At 49.1% G+C, this 19,082-nt stretch overlaps 1 protein-coding gene across 1 annotated transcript in view; it reads right to left on the bottom strand.

Annotated features, from left to right (window-relative positions):
* TMCO4 (transmembrane and coiled-coil domains 4) overlaps window positions 1-17,197 on the bottom strand; it is a 75,791-nt gene extending 58,594 nt beyond the window's left edge. Inside the window, exons 1-3 of the mRNA XM_065873985.1 lie at window positions 17,028-17,197; window positions 9,216-9,390; window positions 8,481-8,508 (exon numbers count right to left, since the gene is read on the bottom strand). Of these exons, the coding sequence (XP_065730057.1) occupies window positions 8,481-8,508; window positions 9,216-9,390; window positions 17,028-17,197 (373 nt within the window). The remainder of the gene's footprint in view (window positions 1-8,480; window positions 8,509-9,215; window positions 9,391-17,027) is intronic.
* Between the last annotated feature and the right edge of the window lie 1,885 nt (window positions 17,198-19,082).

Here is a 19,082-nt window from a genome sequence, read left to right on the forward strand (position 1 = left end):
TGCTGTGGAGCCTTTGCACTTGTTTTGTTTCCACCACCGGGAAGGCTCATTCCCCAGATCTTCTTGGGAGGCTCCTCCCCCTCACTCAAGTCTCTGTTCAGACGCCTCCTGCTCACAGAGGCCTTCCTGACCCCCGGCCCCCATTACTTTACCCCTTTACTCTGCATTTTGTTCCACACAGAGCTTGCCCTGCTCTGACATCATATCCATTTACTCTCGTTTGTCTCTCCCCGTGAAGTATAAACTTTATAAGTATAAACTCTACACTGCTTTATCTCCAGTCCTTAGGACAGTGCTCGGCGCAAAGAATAAATGTTCAATTAATGACCTGACAGACCTGGGTACGGATGCTATTTGTGTCTAACCTTGGGCAAAGCTCATCCCCGCTCAGGTGGAAGTGGAAATAGTAACAGTCATCTCACAAAGTTTCTTTTTTTGGCGGTACGTGGGCCTCTCACTGCTGTGGCCTCTCCCGTTGCGGAGCACAGGCTCTGGACGCGCAGGCTCAGTGGCCAGGGCTCACGAACCCAGCCGCTCCGCAGCATGTGGGATTTTCCTGGACCGGGGCACGAACCCGTGTCCCCTGCATCGGCAGGCGGACTCTCAACCACTGCGCCACCAGGGAAGCCCTCACAAAGCTTTGAGGAGAGGACTCTGGGTCCATGACGGGTTCTTAATGAATGATGCAGAACCGGCCTCCTCTGCTGGGTGTCTGCAATGCTGCATGGTAATTTTATACTAAGGTCATAGTAGCTACGATAACCTCAGCTTCTGCAAGATAAGCCAGTTCCTTCCTCTAACGAGGGTCCTTAGAGCGAGCCGTGGTCTAGCAGCGCTTGCCCAGCTGCCCTCGGCCGCCTCCCTGGATGAGGACCTGTGTGTCGGGAAACAGATACCACAGGCCATGTCTTGGGGTTATTGATCAGCTAATGTTCCACAAATAAAGGAGCTCCCTCCTAGGCTCACAGACTATTGCGCGTAGGCCGTAATCGACCTGTGGCAATTAACAAGCCTTGGCCGTGGTGATTAACTGATGGCAGTTATTATCAGCCACTAATTCATACTCCATTGGTCAAGGCTGCCGTGATTCAGTTTCTGGAATACAGACTGCCAGGTGCACAGGTGGTTAAAACCTCCCAAGGTATTCTCGGGCATGGGACTCTGGAATGTCAGCCTCGTGTAAGGGTCATTTCAAGGACCTTGACAGCCAGGCTGCTGGACTTGGAGCTGAGGTTCTATTTAAGGCAGGTGGTGAGTGGTGGAGGAGGGGCAGGAGTCCTGGGCTACCCAGGACAACTTGCCAGGTAGCCAACTCACTCCTCAAGGGCCAATCCATCCTGTCTCAATAAAAAGCCCAACTTGGGGTTCAGGCCAAAAGCCTGGGCATCGTTCTTGATTTTTTCTCATTGCCCCTCCTCAGACATCCAATCTACCAGCTAATGGTGACAGCTGCACCTCCAAAATGTATCCTGAGTCTGACCACGGCTCCCCATCTCTGCCGCGCGGCCACTGTGACTGCCATCGCTCTTCAAGGACCAGCCATTGCCCTGGTTCCTCCTGCCCCACACTCTATTTGCCACGCAGCAGCTTGAAGGCTGAAGTCATAAATCTGATTGGGGTTCTCTTCCCCAACTTAAAACTCCCCAATGAAAAAAAAAAAACAACAAAACTCCCCAATGCACTTAGAATAAAATCCACATTTCTTCCCATGGTCTGCAAGACTGTACATTTTCTAACCCCTTCCTGCCACTCTCTACCACCTCACTTTCTACTGGTCCCTGTTTCCACAAGTATTTGTCCCACCAAGAAGCCAAGCTCATTCCTGCCCCAGGGCCTTTGCACTTGTTCTAACTAGCAAGTTCCTGATCTGAGAAGGTCTGGGTGCATTCATGCCTGGAGGAAGTGGTGTAATCAAGATGACTCCTCCTCCTGCTACCTCTGCAGGGAAGGAAATCAGCATCCACGGTGCTCCTAACAAATGCTGGGCACCACTCAAGAAGCTTGCATTCCTGATTGCTAATCTTCCCAGTGGTCCTGGGAAGCTGGTATTATGATGCCTCATTTTGCACAAGAGGGAAGAAAGGGTGCAGAAAGGCTAAGAAACTTCCTAAATCAGGGGTCCCCAGCCCCCAGTCCACAGACCGGTACTGGTCCGTGGCCTGTTAGGAGCCTGTTAGGAGCCGGGCCGCACAGCAGGAGGTGAGCTGTGGGCGAGGCGTGAAGCTTCATTGGCCGCTCCCATCGCTCCCTGTCGTTAGCATCACCGCCTGAACCATCTCCCCCACCCGAGTCTGCAGAAAAACTGTCTTCCACGAAACCAGTCCCTGGTGCCAAAAAGGTTGGGGACCGCTGTTCTAAATCACACAGCTGAGAGAGCCGTGGAATTTGGCTTAAAACCCAGGATGCCAAAGTTTCTGTTCATTTCACTGTGGCTGCCTTTTAAAGGCAAATCTAATTGAGGGAATTCCCTGGAGGTCCAGTGGTTAGGACTCCGAGCTCTCATTGTGGAGGGCCCAGGTTCGATCACTGGTCAGGGAACTAAAATCCCACAAGCTGAGCAGTACAGCCAAAAAAAAAAAAAAAGACTAGAATAAGGCAAATCTACTCAAGTGAAGTTTTGTGATTCCAGGTCAATCCCATGTGGTCAGCTGTGAATCCTACCTTCTGGGTGCATGGGATATGTGGGGTGCACCCACAATCCCAGGCATAGCCCTAGGCCATGGGCCAAAGGTGCACACACAGGACCCATCACCCGGCAGCCTGTTCTTTGGAAAATCCTGGTGGGGGGGCAGGCTCAGGGATCTTGGCTCTGCCCCCAGGGGGCAGGAGTATGCCAGCCTCCAACTGCTGGGCAGCCCCAGCACCCACCCAGACTCCACCCTTGGAGCCCAACTGGTCCTTCTGGCCTAGGAAGAACAAGGGACATGTCCAAAGTCACTCAGTGTGTTTGGACAGACCCGGGGGCAGAACAAACACTTCTGGGCTCCTTTTCTCACCAGCATCTCAATAGAGAAGTTGATGCACTTTGCACTTCACCATCCAACACTGTGCTGTGCATTAAAGGATGAACAGCGTCCTTGGAGCTTGACACTAAACGCCAGGTGCACCCCAGGCGCTGTGGCAACAACCACCACCTGCCCTGCATTTCCAAATGCACCTCCTCAGGGAGCAGTACAACCTCCATTGCCAGGCACTGAACCAGCCTCTGTTCTCACTATGGATCTGAGTTCGGGAGCCAGAAGGACCTGCCTGGGGTTGAGCTTGCCTCTCCTCGGAGAGCAGCAGAATCCCAGACCTTTGAGAAGAGATCACGGCCAATCCCTTCCCTTTGGGGACTGCCCTCCAGACCAAAGGAAAAAGGAATTCAGAGGCAGAAACTTCAGCCTTTGTTGGGACACAGACTGGGGTTTGAATTTTCATCTGACTACCTACTAGCTGAATGGCTTCTGGCAAGTTTCTTGACCTCTCTGAGCCTCAGTTTCCTCATCTGTACAATGGGGGCAAGAATACCCTTTTAATCTGGCGTTTGTTGAGATACAGAGAAGATGCATGTGATGAGACTGGCCAGCACCTGGGATGCAGTAAGTGATCAAGAAAGGGTGGTTAATAGTACTCTTTTTATGGTAAATTGTCAAATTTCCTCTATCCTTAGATGCTAAGAAGCCAGGGCTGCTGGGGTGAGGCTGTGAGCTGCTGCTGCTGTGTCAGCACGGGGAACCTTCGTCTCGCCTTTCCCTGCGGTCTGAGGACACTCTCAGGCCATATTCATTCAACTGATTACCCAGCCTACTGCACTGCCATCCCTCGATGGACCGACTTTTTTTTTTTGGCCGTGCTGCGTGCCTTGTGGGATCTTAGTTTCCCGACCAGGGACTGAACCCAGGACCTGGCAGTGAAAGCACCAAGTCCTAACCACTGAACAACAAGGGAATTCCCCCAACTTTTCTAATTGTACATTTTATGTAACATTTAGAATATTTATACCCAATTTCACCCTCAATGATTTTTTTTTTTTTCATATAAAGGAAACCACACCTTACTCTAGTCCCACGGTCCTCCCCCCACCTCCCCCACGGGCACTGGGCTGACTTACAAGTCTTCCCAGGGTCTTCACTTTGGTGGGCAGAGTGTGGCTGGAGGCACGGGACTTTTTTTTTCTTTTTAAATTTAATTAATTAATTTTTGGCTGCATTGGGTCTTCGTTGCTGCGTGTGGGCTTTCTCTAGTTGTGGTGAGCAGGGGCTACTCTTTGTCACAATGTGCATACTTCTCATTGTGGTGGCTTCTCTTGTTTCGGAGCATGGGCTCTAGGCGTGCGGGCTTCAGTAGTTGTGGCATGTGGGCTCAGTAGTTGTGTCTCGCGGGCTCTAGAGCACAGGCTCAGTTGTTGTAGTGCACGGGCTTAGTCGCTCTGCGGCCTGTGGGATCTTCTTGGACCAGGGATCAAATCCGTGTCCCCTGCAATGGCAGTTGGATTCTTAACCATTGCTCCACCAGGGAAGTCCCAAGGGACAGGACTTCTAAGATGCACCCTGTCTCAGGGCAGGACTCGAACTCAGATGATTTCAGGTATGACTCCTGCCTTTTCTCTTCACGGCTCATTTTGGGGGGACAGTTAAGGGTGTTCAACGTGGCAACAAGCTTACTTCAAGGCCGGTGGTCATGGGAGCAAAGGGGGCCCATCTGAGGCCCTCCTCCAGCTCCACCCTCTCAGCTGCTGGCAAGATTGGCCTCCTCTGGCCTCTACCACATGGGGTGCCCACGCTTCATTCTGGCCTCATCAAATCCCCTTAAAGTCAGCTGTAAGGATGAGGATTTTATCATTTTATCTCCATGTAGGAAGCAGAACAGCAGTTAAGCATGGACTCTGGAACCATACTGCCTGGGTTTGAATCCTTGCTGTGTGACCTTGGGCAGGTGATTTCACTTTCTGGGCCGCAGCTGCCTCTTTTGTAAAATGAGGGACAGGAATAGCATCTACCTCCCAGGGCTGTTGAGGGGTTTAAACAAATTGTAAAGCATTTTTCTCAGGGCCTGCACACAGTAGGCACTCAATGAGCATCGGCCCTGGTTAGAACTACTCCCAGCACCTAGCAGACGGCCTGGCACACACAGTGCGGGCTCCGTTCTCATTTGCTGAATGGATGAACAGCCAGCTTCAATACTGATAGCAAGCTTTACGAACCTTGAGGATCCTGATGAAGAACCTCGCCACCAGCTGACAGCGCGTTCCACCACGATCAACGACCAACCTCTCAAACCTTTCTGATTCATTGGGGAGGTAGGGTTTGCAACTCAGTAATAAAGACCAGGTCAGAAAGTAGAGCCAAGTTTGCGGTGAAGGTTGTTATATCTCATGTGGCTGCATGTCGTCGGGTTCCACGGCCTGGAGTCAATGTTATCTTTGGATTCAGAGTACAGAGGGCAAGAACCATGCTTCAGCTTAAGTGTCCCGCGCATGTTCACCACGAGACTCACTGCCTTAAATGGAATTTGACACTTACTTGGAAATGCCACCTCGGGTTACTTAACCTCCTGAGCCTAATTTCCTACCAGTGGGGATAACAGTATCTACTCTAGCAGATGATTTGAGGATTATATACGATGCAATAATTCACCATCTGTGTACAGGACCTAGGAGAGCAACTAGGTAACTTATAAAGATTACCAACTACAAATAAACCAGCCCCACCTGAGACGGCCAAATTTGGGGTCCTGAACCCATGGTTCTCAACCGGGGATGTTTTTGCCCCCCGAGGATATCTGGCAAAGCATGGAGACATTTCTGGTTATCACAACTCAGGAAGTGCTACTGGCATCTAGTGAGTAGAGGCCAGGGATTCAGCTAAATCTCCTACATGGCACGGGGTGGTCCCACAACAAAGAATTATCCAGTCCCAAATGTCAATAGTGCTACAGTTGTGAAACCCAGTCTAGAGTTGGCTCAGATTTAGTTTAACCTTCAACATATAAAAGGCTTATTTTTTCCAGTTGTGTGGGCAAGAAGCTTCATGGGTTGTTACTGGATGAGAAGAAAATGATTAGCATGCATAAAAAATTCCACCCAGCCGCCAAGATGGCATTGTTTTGTGACTAACATCCCAATATTGTCAGTATGGGTCAACCTTCCAGGAAGTTCAGAGACGTGCGGCTTTTTGTGTTGATGTCTTGGGCTGATTCCATGATTAATCACCCTGTGTCACACCCAGAGAGAAATGCAGTAGCACAGAGAGCCTTCTGTGCTGTGTGTCCTACCCCATCAGTCTCTGTAGAAAAAAGATGTTTTAACCCTCAAGTTCAGACAAACCATCTTGCTAGTATCTGAGCTTGTGCTCTAAGGAAAGGACATCCATCCTTATTTCTAGCCATCCAACCTTCTAGCCATTTATCCATCCGTCCCTCCATCCCTTCATCCATTCCTCCATCCCTTCATCCATCCATCCATTCACCCAACAAGTACTAAATGCCCGCCACGTGTCCATCAGTGTTGCAGACACTGGGATATGATGGTGAACAAGCCAGACAAGGGCCCTACTCTCATGGAGCTTATGGGAAAGGCCCTGAACAACCGGCCCAACTATGACACTGACCTTCTCCTTACAAGATCCTTGACTGTGTTCTTGGGACCAAAGACAGTTTTGTTTTGCTCTGAAGTAGCATCTGGCTCTTGCCTTTCATTTGTATTTGAAGTTGAAGTTCAGAGAAGTTAAGTGACTTGATCAAGGTCACACAATGGGAGTCTGAGAGACAGGATGACAGTCAAGGTTTTCTGGTTCCCAGGGTTTTCCCATTTCACCACCACCACCACCGTGCCCCAGTGGCACTCATGGCCTGCTTCCTGCCCGCCAGCTCTGTTCTGAGCACTTTACCTGGATTATTTCATTTAATCCTCACCACTGCCCTATAAGGTAAAAAGTACTGTTTGTTCCCATTTAACACCTGAGAAAACCGAGACACAGAGACATTCAGGACCTTGCCAAAGTAGAGCTTGAATCTTAACACCAGGCAGCCTGATCCCCAGATGTACCCAGTTCTTGGTCCCTGGTTCTTCATTAATAAGGACAGAGTTGGACATGACAACTGTAGCCACTCCCACTCCGGGCCTCCTTTTCTCATCTACAGGCGGAGCTCGTTTTACTGCTCTTTGCCTTGTCTGTGGCAACCCTGCATCCAGCAGGTCCATCAGTGCCATTTTTCCAACAGCATTTTTAAATGAAGGTATATCCATTGTTTTTTTAGACACAGCGTTACTGTACACTTAATAGACTACAGTATAGTGTAAATATAACTTTTATATGCACTGAGAAACCAAAAACATTCACGTGACTGGCTTTACTGCGGTGGTCTGGAACGGAACCCGCAATATCTCCGAGGTCTGCCTGTGTCTCATGAGAGGGTCGTCTAGATGGTTTGAGGGGCCACCTACCTCTGACCTCTGGGGAAATTTTGAGCCCTAGCACCCACTCCCATTGGGGTCCCGGCGTGCCAGTGAAGTTCCTCCTGTTTGTAGATGCCGGCATCTGGTGGGGCTTTGAGATAAACCAAAGGCACCCCCCAGATGTTGTCAGAGACTGGTATTCTTTAGATACGAGGTACTACTATATTCCCGTGGGGATGCTGCCACAGTCCTCAACCCCTGTGGGTAAAATCTGCTACGGTTTTTGTTAATAGCACTTGTTTTAGAATGTCCAGCTCTGCCATTACCAGCTTAGGCCAGTTACTTCACCTCTCTGGGCCTCAGTTTGCTCGTCTGGAAAGTGGGAGTGTCTACATGAAAGGATGTCTATGAGGATGATGTGAAACAATGCCCGACAAGGGTCGGGTACCATGACCAGCGTTAACAGGTGCTTCATAAGTGGTGGTTATTCTCAAGAGACATTTCAAAGGCAATGCCGGTTTAGAGGCTGCCTATGAGAACACCCCCGGGAGGGAATGAAGTACCAGGTGATGACATTAGACAGACTGTTTCAAACCCACTCCAATTATTCTGTGAGAGCCAGGCCAAGGTCACCCACAGCAAAGGGGGTAAGTTAAAGTGTCCTGGGTGCTCCTGGGAGCTCAGGAGGGCTTGTGATTGGCAGGCAGGGGCAGGAAGTAGGCTAGGATGAACGTGGCTCGCTGGGCTCGTGGCCCAGCTCTACTGGCTTTCCTTTCCTTTCTTTTTTTTTTTGCGGTATGCGGGCCTCTCACTGTCGTGGCCTCTCCCGTTGCGGAGCACAGGCTCCGGACGCGCAGGCTCAGCGGCCACGGCTCACGGGCCCAGCCGCTCTGTGGCATGTGGGATCTTCCTGGACCGGGGCACGAACCCGTGTCCCCTGCATCGGCAGGCGGACTCTCAACCACTGCACCACCAGGGAAGCCCCCTTTCCTTTCTTGCACCAAAAAGGCCACTGGGGACGGGACCGCAGGGGCAACACCTACCACTGGCTTCACTGGCTGAGGTGCAGATACGTGCCCCACAACTTATGAAATCAACTCACCATCCTTGAGTGAGAAGCTCAGAAGGTCCTGAGGGAAGAGTAACAGGAATTAGCAATAGGTTGATTTGTAACCAGCCTGCTCACTTGACAAATGTTTATTGACCCTTAAAAAGTGGGAGAACAAGGCAGACAAAATACCTCTGGCGTACATTCGAGGGGCGAGCCAGACAAACAAGTAAGCAGATAACTGAATAAATGCGTGAGAATTTCAGGGAGTCAGATGAAGGAGGGGAAGGGCTGTACCCATCGATAGCCTGTGTCAAGCTTCTGCCTGCTTCAAATGCATACAGAGCAGGTGAGTGACATGCCCAAGGGCACACAGCAAAGCTGCTACTTCCAAAAGGAGGCACCACAGCTTAGCAGTCAGGAGCACGGGCTCTGGAGTAAGACTGCCAAGGTTCAAATCAGCTGTGTGACCTTGAACAAGTTACCTAACGTCTCTGTGCCTCCATTTATCATCCTACCTATCTAATAAAATTGCTTTGAGAATTAAATGAGTTCATATTAGTAAGGTATTAGCATATAATAAGTACTGTTTAAGTAATAAATCGATAGTAAATATTCAATAATGATAATTCAACATTAGCTATGGTCGTCATCATCATATGAAATTATGATGCAATATTTAATCTTTCAATTCCCCCCACGCCACTAGAAGCGATATTCAGGCTGACTTTGAGAGGAAATTATCTGTTCTACTTTCCCTGGCAGCCACCACCTGGGCGGTGGGTGTACCTGAGTGATCACCAGTGGGTCGTCCTTCAAGATGGGGTCCTTCAATAAAATCTGAGCAAACGTGTCTGCTCCTTCGCCTCCCAGGCCGCTGGCAAAAGCAGTCATGGTTGGCAAGACAGCTTCGGACAAGTCCAGCCACTTCACCAGGCCAGCCACAAAGTCCGTGCAGAAGGATCTGAAAGACAGACGCAGCTGAGATCCTGGACCGTGCATCTCACGATATGAGGCGTGTGCAGGGATGTGAAGACCTGGCACTTACAAAAAACCACAGCGACTGTGGCCCAGGGAATACGGAAGAGCCAAAACCTGATTTCAGGTGTGTGGACTTAGGCTTCTTCCTCCACCAAAACTTTGACCACAGGGCTGATAAACCACACGAACGGGGCTAACGAGAAGTTACTGACCATGCGCCCTGAGGCCGGCCTGCCCTGGCGCTGTGGAATCAAAAATGAGCAAGATGGGCCTCGGATGAGAAGCTCGCAGCGGGATGGAGACTTGGGCGGAACTAACTGATCCAGGGCCGTGGGATATGCTAGGACAGGGGCAGGAATCAAGCCCCGATGAGTCGAGAGGGAGCCCCAAATCCACCTGTGAGGTGAGAGGCAGTGACCAGAAAAGGTTCCCACACATGGAGATTGGCTGCTGTTGGAAATGGCCACGGACATGCTTTCTGGAGACACAATGGCTGCTGTAGAAGTGGATAAAGTGCAGAGAAGTCTGTCCTCCAGCCGTGCCCACCACCACCATGCGGGCTCTGTCTGCAGCAGTCATTTGAGGGGGTCCCTGGGTGGGGGATGGATGGGGTGCTCCAGGAGAGGAGGGACCCCAGGAGCTACAGGAAACACATGGCATCTTGGGGACCCCAGAAGAGTCCATATAAGGCTTTGATTCCAAGCCACCACTGGGATGCGGAAAAGGGAATCAGATCAGAGGGGATTAGGCCAGTGCAGAGAAAAGGCTTCCCAGAGACAAGGAGAGCTCCCTGGTAGAGAGGGCGACCTCAGGAAGCTCCCCACTTGCACCGCCCGGCTCCGGTTCCTGTGGATCCCAGGCAGCCCACCCAACCCATTCTTTAGAGCTGCTGCTGCCAAAGCCCAAGTAGAGAGATCTCTGCAGGCCGGGCCTGTGACAGGAGCAGTGCAGGACTCAGGTTCAAATCCTGGCCCTACCACTGTTTTGGTCCAGGTCCCCGGGAAGCAGCTCTGAAATGATTACTGGGGATTCTGTTGGGGTCAACGTCTGTGAATGGGCAGGGAGGATACAGGACTGGGCAGGGAGGTCCAGTCTCAACAGAATCCTCAGCTGACCCTGTGGGGAGATCTGAAGATGGGGTGACCCTTGAGAACTGCCCCCAGTGGGGCAACAGGGCTGGGCCTTTATACCCTTATTTCAGACAGTCATCGGACAAAGGCTGCCCCAGGAAGGCGGCAGAACCTTGGGTGAAGTGGCTCTCTTCAGCTGAGGCAGACCCAGGCTGTGCCGGAAAGCCCTCTCAGTAGCTGGGGGAACGTCCTTCACTCCTTTTTTTTTTTTTTGGCCATGCCACGGCATGAGGGATCTTAGTTTCCTGACCAGGGATCAAACCTGCGCCCCCTGCCGTAGAAGCGTGGAGTCTTAAACACTGGAGCGCCAGGGAAGTCCCAGGAAAAGTCCTTCACTCCTGAAGGACATCTGAGCGAGTAACTCGACCTCTCTGTGCCTCAGTTTCCTTATCTGCAAATGGGTCTAAGAAACCAACTTCATAAAATTGTCTGAGGATTAAATGAGTTGATACATATAAAGCAGCCCGAGCAGGGCTTGGCATGCAGTAGATACTCAACTAATGTTAGTTAGCATCACTATTTTATTTACAAGGTGACCAAGAGAGGCAGTGGAGAAGAGGGTTGAGCCGGGCTCTAATGTCTGACCCCTTGGGGGAGTCCTGGCTCCCTCGGTGACTGGCTTCATGCCCTACTTCACCTCTCTTAGTTTTACTCTCCTCTGCTGTAAAATGAGGATGATAATAGGGCCTGTCTCATAGATTGGCTGGAAAGATTAAATGACATGATAATAGTGCCTGAAAACCTTCAATAAATGTTACCTACTGCTGTAACAATTACTGTAACTTACCCCGCTACAGTTACTGGGATTACCCTGGGATGATGTGTGAGTGTATATGCAGGGAGGGATGACTAAGTGAATTGAGCATTACTTCGGGGTAAACATATACGTAGTGCCGAGGGCAGCGGCACGGCCTGGCCCTGTGTCCATGAAGGAAGTCCTGGATGTAGAGAAGCATCTCAGAACAAGAGTGGAGGAGTGAAGAGCACGAACTCCAGCTCAAATCCCAGCTGTGCCACAAGCTGTGTGATCTTGGACAAGTTACTTAGCCTCTCTGTGCCTCTGTTTCTTTGTCTGTAAAACGGTGGCGATAACGATGAAACCTATTGCATAGGGTTGTTGAAAGCTAAGTTAACATTTGTCATGTGCTTAGAGCAAAACCTGGCACATATAAAGCCCTATATAGGTGTTTCTTTAAATGAACAAATGAATTAATAAATATATATGTAAAGTGCCAGGACAGCAATCTATGAAATTAGAAATAGCATCGTAGAATGGCAGGGCCTTGGTAAATGCTTCTAACGTGACTGGTGATCTAGCTGAACCACATAAAAATCAATAGCAATGATGATAATAAATGGTCATCACAGAGCAACTATCTGTCAGTCCCTGTACTTAGTGCTTCATACACACGGACTCATTTACTTCTCATTACAGCCCCATGAGGGAGGGAGGTACTATTTTTACCCCCATTCTAGAGATAAAGACACCCGGAACCAGAAAGGTGTTTTTTTGTTAGTTTGTGTTTTTTGGCCATGCTACATGGCTTGTGGGATCTTAGGTCACTCAAGTGAAATCGCGGAGTCCTGACCACAGGACTGCCAGGGTATTCCCCAGAGAGGTTAAGTGACAGCTCCAGGGTCCAGGGTTCTCTCTGACTCCAGAGGTCATGCTTCACCACTGCAGAGATCGTCCCTCTCCAGCAATCACATTCCTTGGCACCCACCGAGTGCTGGGCACCGGCTAGGCTGGTGCATCCATCTCCCCTCTCATCCTTGCCATGTCTTGAGACGGAGGCCCTGGGCTATGGAGGTTAAACACCATATCAAGGGTCTCCTGGCTGGGAAAGGGCAAAGCCTCATCTGGAATCCAGGTTCCCGACTCCTAGTCCAAAGCTCCTCCTATTCACTAGGGGCTGGAAAACTACACCAGGGGGCTGCAGCCCCCTTTTTTTTTCTGAAACTAAGTTTTATTGGAACACAGCACGCCCATTCCTTTACATGCTGTCTCCCGGCTGCTTTTAGCCTACATGCAACAGCAAAGCTGGGTGACTGCAACAGAGACCACAGGGTTTGCAAGCCTAAAGTATCTAGACCTTCACAGACAAAGCTTACTGACCCCTGCTCTACACCATTAATATCTCCAAGTTTAATAAACAGAGTTCATTGTAAGGAACAGCATCTGTGACGCTTACAGCATGGAAGAGAGATAAATAAAGGCTTGCTTTTATGCCTCATGTGGACATAAACACAGAAAGTTTTCTAAAGATTACTGAAACCAACAGCATATCTGGGATTTACAACCCAGATTGAGGCTGGTTTTAAAATGTGTTTTGGGCCTTAAGAAGACTGAGATCAACCAAGCGGAAAGAGGTGGCATAGAGCATTGTAACTTTCAGGAAGGAAATTGCCCCCAAGGCAGATGCTTCCGCCTCAGCCACATGTGCTTAACACCATACTTGGATTTTGTGGGGGACACAGAACAACTTCTCCACGTGCCCTCCCAGGCAGTGCCCAGCACAGGCCTGGCACACAGTTCAGATTCATAAATATTTGTTTATGTGAACAAAGTATGCAGAACTCTTCCCCCACCTATCTACCAGCTTATCAGGTAGGGATTTATCAGATCTGAGAAGCTTCTGGAAAGACAGAGCTTCCCATGCATGGCACAGGTATGGGCTAGAGCAGGGAGAGAGCTGGACCCTTGCAGGAGATGGGACCCTGGCTTGCTTAGGAACAGAACATCCAACGAGATGTATTCTAACCTCTAGATAGAGAACGTGGTTTCATTATTAATAATGAGAACATCCAACGTTTGTTTGGCAGTAGCTCTGTGCCAGGCTCTGCAGGGCCATCAACACGTTCCTTCCTCAGGACCACCCTCTCTGATGGATGGCCGTTTCTCAGCAGCAGTGATTCCCCAGCCCCTTCTTCCTGACCAGTAGAAGCCCCCTCCCATGACGGAGACAGAGTACGTCAAGTGCCTTTATTTTTTTCCCTGCCTCCCTTGCAGGTGAAGTGAGGGCATTTGACTAGACCTAGCCAATGACACAAAAGGGGAAGCCTTCTCAGGGTATCCCGGGAAAGAGTTCCTCCCTGATGAGAGACTTGAAGAGAATCCCTGTCCTCCTCTTCCTTGGGCCTTCCTTCCTTTGCCTTGGGTCTTGTTCTGTGATGTATGGCACTGCAGCAGCCATTTTATGATCAGGAGGGGGAGGCTAAGAACTGCAGAAAAGCCAGCCCAAAGGCTTTTTGAGGTGCTGTATCAATGCTGGAACTCTCTTCCTTTTGATTTTTTGTTAAGTGAGAAAAACAAATCTCTTATTGTTTATTTATTTTTAAATTTTAAAATTTGTTTCACATCTTTATTGGAATATAAATGCTTTACAATGTTGTGTTAATTTCTACTGTACAACAAAGTGAATCAGCTACATGTATACACATGTCCCCATATCCCTTCCCTCTTGAACCTCCTTCCCACCCTCCCTATCCCATCCCTCTAGGTCATCACAAAGCTTTGTGCTGATCTCCCTGTGCTATGCAGCAGCTTCCCACTAGCCATCCATTATACATTTGGTAGTGTATATATGTCAATGCTACTCTCTCACTTCATCCCAGCTTCTCCTTCCCACCCTGTGCCCTCTAGTCTGTTCTCTATGTCTGCCTCTTTATTCCTGCCCTGCCACTAGGTTCATCAGTACCGCTTTTTAAAATTCCATATATATGCGTTAGCATACGGTATTTGTTTTTCTCTTTCTGACCTCCTTTACTCTGTGTGACAGATTCTAGGTCCATCCACCTCACTACAAATAATTCAATTTCATTCCTTTTTATGGCTGAGTAATATTCCATTGTATGTATGTGCCGCATCTTCTTTATCCATTCATCCGTTGATGGACATTTAGGTTGCTTCCATGTTCTGGGTATTGTAAATAGTGCTGCAATGAATATTGTGGTACAGTATCTTTTTTTTTAAATAAATTTATTTATGTATTTATTTTTGGCTGTGTTGGGTCTGCATTGCTGCGCACACGCTTTCTCTAGCTGCGGTGAGCGGGGGCTACTCTTCGTTGCGGCGTGCGGGCTTCTCATCGTGGAGGCTTGTCTTTGTTGTGGAGCACAGGCCCTAGGCACGCCTGTTTCAGTAGTTGTGGCCTGCAGGCCCTAGAGCGCAGGCTCAGTAGTTGTGGCGCACGGCCTTAGTCGCTCCGCGGCATGTGGGATCTTCCTGGACCAGGGCTCAAACCCGTTGTGCCCTGCATTGGCAGGCGGATTCTTAACCACTGCACCACCAGGGAAGTCCCTACATGTATCTTTTTGAGTTATGGTTTTCTCAGGGTATATGCCCAGTAGTGGGATTGCTGGGCCGTATGGTAGTTCTATTTTTAGTTTTTGAAGGAACCTCCATGCTGTTCTCCATAGTGGCTGTTATCAATTTACATTCCCACCAACAGTGCAGGAGGGTTCCTTTTTCTCCACACCCTCTCCAGCATTTATTGTTTCTAGATTTTTTGATGATGGCCATTGTAACTTTTATTATTTAAATCTCTTTTAGTACAATGTACTGTTACTTGCAGCCCAAAGTACCCTGAATGGTAGGGGTAAGTTCCAGGATTGTCTTCATTGTACAGATGAGGAAATTGAACAAATAAAGTAAGTCACAGACTCAGCAAGCACCGCCATTTATTGAGCATCTACTGTGGGCCAAACACTATGCTATGTGCTTTAACTATATCATCTCATTTGATTCTTGTAATCACTCAGCAGGTGGGTATCACTAGCCCTATTCTACAGATGAAGACACTGATGCATAGGGAAGTTAAATAAACTGCCTAAGGCCACATGTAACTGGAAAGTGGCAGGGGTAGGACTCGAACCCAGATCTAAGTCCAAATCCCGTGGAATGTCTCCTGTGCCAAGAAAGTCAGTATTTATCCATCCCTTCTTTTCACAGACCTTTACCGAGGGTGTGTGTTACACCAAGCTGTGTGCCAGGCACTGGGGACTCAGAGACGAACGAGGCAGCTCCGCCCTTCGGGGAAGAGTTAGAGTGCAGCATGGTGGCTGTGGTGACAGGTCACTGGACAGACAGGTGGAGAAGCTTCCTGTCTGGGGGGCTGAGGAGGGTCTGGAAAGGCTTCCTGGAAGTGACCCCCAAGGAGATGAAAACGCTCAAGGTTCGGGCCAGTGGGAGGGACAAAGAAAAAAAGCGAAACAAACAAAAACCCAGCTAAGACCCAAGGCACGGGGAAGTTTACTCATGGGGACCATGGCTGGGGTTGGGGGCTGCGGTTCTTGAAAACACTGCAGATGCAAAAATCTCCTGCCCCCAACCCATCACTCCCTGTCTCAGGAATGATATCTCTGTCCTCCCAGGACCCCTCCCCATCTGGACCTTTGGGGCCAAAGTTAGCTCCTCCCTCTGGCCCACCCACAGCACCCAAGCTGTCTCCAAGTCAACTGCATTCTCCCTGAGAAAAACTGCGTGTGTCCCTCCATCTCACCTGTGTCCCTCCATCTCTGGGTCACTGTCCTGGTTTCTCCAAACAACTCCCTCCTCTGGTCTCCAAACTCTCTCCCCGCAAAATCCTTAAAGGGCTTGAAGGCCAAGCCCAAGCTCTTAGCCACTCTACTATTCCGACTCCATATACTGAGTGTCACTGAACCTGATATGCATCGTGGCACTTAGCCCACTTGTCCACTGTTAAAATCACTCATTTGGGTGCCCGCCCCCCACCAGATTGTAAGCACCAGGAGGGTAGAAGCCAGGCCTTGCTTTTCCTTGTTTTCTCCACAGGGCCTTGTACTACACTCAGCACATAGTAAGTGCTCACTGAATGTAGATATCTTATCCCCCTATTAGGGTGTGTCCTACTTGAGGGCAGGGATAGTGTCGGCCTTGTTTGTCTTCTTTTTTTTTTTTTATGTTGGGGGTAGGAGATAATTAATTTATTTATCTTTGCTGTGTTGGGTCATCGTTTCTGTGTGAGGGCTCTCTCTAACTGTGGCAAGCAGGGGCCACTCTTCATCGTGGTGCGCAGGCCTCTCACTATCGCAGCCTCTCTTGTTGCAGAGCACAAGCTCCAGACGGGCAGGCTCAGTAGTTGTGGCTCACAGGCCTACTTGCTCCGCGGCATGTGGGATCCTCCCAGACCAGGGCTCGAACCCATGTCCCTTACATTAGCAGGCAGATTCTCAACCACTGCACCACCAGGGAAGCCCCGGCCTTGTTTGTCTTACTCATGTCCACTTTCCATGTACTTCAAACGGTGCCTGGTGAAATGCTTGTAGGTGCTCCTTAAATGCTTGGTGAAGGTATAAATAAGTGGGTACTGAATGAGGGATGCCCTAGCCCCCTACCACATTGTGAGCTCCTTGAAAGCAAGGACAATGGCTTTCTCCTCTTTGTAGTGTCCAGTAACACCTGGCAGGCTGCCAAGAATCATCTCCCTGAAGAATCATGACCATCCCTCTGTGAGATAAAAGCACTCACCTTTGCTCAGGTTCTGGAAAGAGCTGGGACAGGGAGATGCCACAGAGGGCGGCATAGGCAAAACGGTTGGTCTCGGTCAGCTCCCGGCCTGTGGGCAGATGCGGCTCCCCTTCCACACCTGGCTCGGCCACCTGGGGCAGCCTCTGGCTCGACCCGTCCCCTGTGGCCATTTCCAGCCCTGCAGGGAGAAATCCCAGTGAAAAATGCTTTCAGCAGGTAGGCAAAGCTTCCTTAAATGGGACACAAAAACTACCACATCATAAAAGAAAAGGTAGACAAATTAGCCCTCATTCAAATTAAAAACTTCTATTCATCATCTTTAAGAGACTGGGGCTGGGGGAGATATTTTCAATGTGTATATCACAAAGGATTTGTATCCATAGTGTAAAAACAACTCCTACAAGTCACTAAGAAAAAGAAACAAGGCAAATTTAAGATGGGCAAAAGACTTAAATAGGTACTTCACAAAAGATATCCAATGGCCAATAAGCACATGCAGAGGTGTTCAACATCACTGGGCATCAGAGAAACAGAAATTAAAACCCCAATGAGACACGGCTACTCACCCATCAGAATGGCTAAAATTAAAAGACTGACAATACCAAGTGCTGACGAAGATAAGGGACAAATAGAACTTCCATATACTGCTGGTGCGAGTGTAAATTAGCCATCTGAGACATGGAAATTAAAACTCCAATGAGATACTACCATTCACATATCAGAAAGGTTAAAATTAAAAAGACCTACAATACTAAGAGAATAAGGAGCAAATAGAACTTTCATACACTGCTGGTGGGAGTGTAAATTGGTACAACCCTGTGAAAGATGGTTTGACTTTATCCACTAAATTTAAACATGTGTCTTCCCTACACCCCAGCAACTCCACTCCTGAGAAATGAAGGTTTATGTCTCCCAAAAGACACGAATGCTCATAGGAGCTTCACTCATAATAGTCCCAAATGAAACAACCCACACATTCACCCACAGCAGAATGGACAACCTATGCAGATTTATACCATGGAATATTACACAGCAATGAAAAGAATGAAGTTTGGCTCACCACAACATGAGTGAATCTCAATGGTAAGCAGATGGTCATTCACCAGAGAATATATACTGTAGGATTACGTTTATATGAACTTGAAGAATAGGTTAAACCAATCTATTGTGAGAAGAGTCAGAAGAGAGGCTGCCAGTGGGAGGGAATATTGGCTTAGAAGGGGGACAGCAAGGCTTCTGGGTGATGGAAATGTTCTATATCTTGACTCAGGTGGTGATTACATGGGCATAAATATATTTTAAAAATTCACTGAGCTGTACACTTACGATTTGTGTACTCTATGTATGTTATACGTCCGTGAAAGGGAGGAAGGGAGGGAGCAAGGTCTCCTTCCCCTTCCTCTGTCCCTCCCTTTATTCTCTTTCCTTCCCAGGGGCAGAAGGGGAAGAAGGGAAGGGATGGGTGGGGAGGAGTGGGGAAGGGATAAACCAAGCCAAGTCAGGCATCCAAGGGCCCTGGGAGCGGGTACTGGGAAGGGTACCAGCCGTGACCATAGGGCACTGTGGATATGAATGCAGGCTCAGGACCAGACAGACAGGGTGTGAATCTAAGTGCCTCCAACTCATAGATGTGGGACCTTGGGCAACTCAAACTCTCTGCACTGAGATTCCTTTGCCTAAAAATGGACTATAACAGTACGTGTCTGGAAGAGCTGTGTAAGCAATAAATGACATGGCCGTGAAGAAATAAATGCATAAAAAGAATCAACAGACAAGTAACTAAGATGCTCCGCACAGTGCCTGGCACACAGCAAAGGTGTATAAATAATAGTAAGAGGCAACATTATTGAGCCATTGCTGGATGCCAGGCCCTGGGGCTACAGTTTTTAACAGGCATGGTCCCAGCCAACTCTACGAGCCAGGTACTATTGATACCATAGCATCCAGTTTTCAAACCGGAGGGGAACAGGCTCAGAGAAGAACTGGGCCCAGGTCACATGCCAGTACATGGCAGACCAGAGCCCAAAGCCAGAGCTCTGGGCCACCATCTCTGTT

The sequence above is a fragment of the Phocoena phocoena genome, chromosome 1, assembly GCF_963924675.1.
Source record: "Phocoena phocoena chromosome 1, mPhoPho1.1, whole genome shotgun sequence".
NCBI classification, from domain to species: domain Eukaryota; kingdom Metazoa; phylum Chordata; class Mammalia; order Artiodactyla; family Phocoenidae; genus Phocoena; species Phocoena phocoena.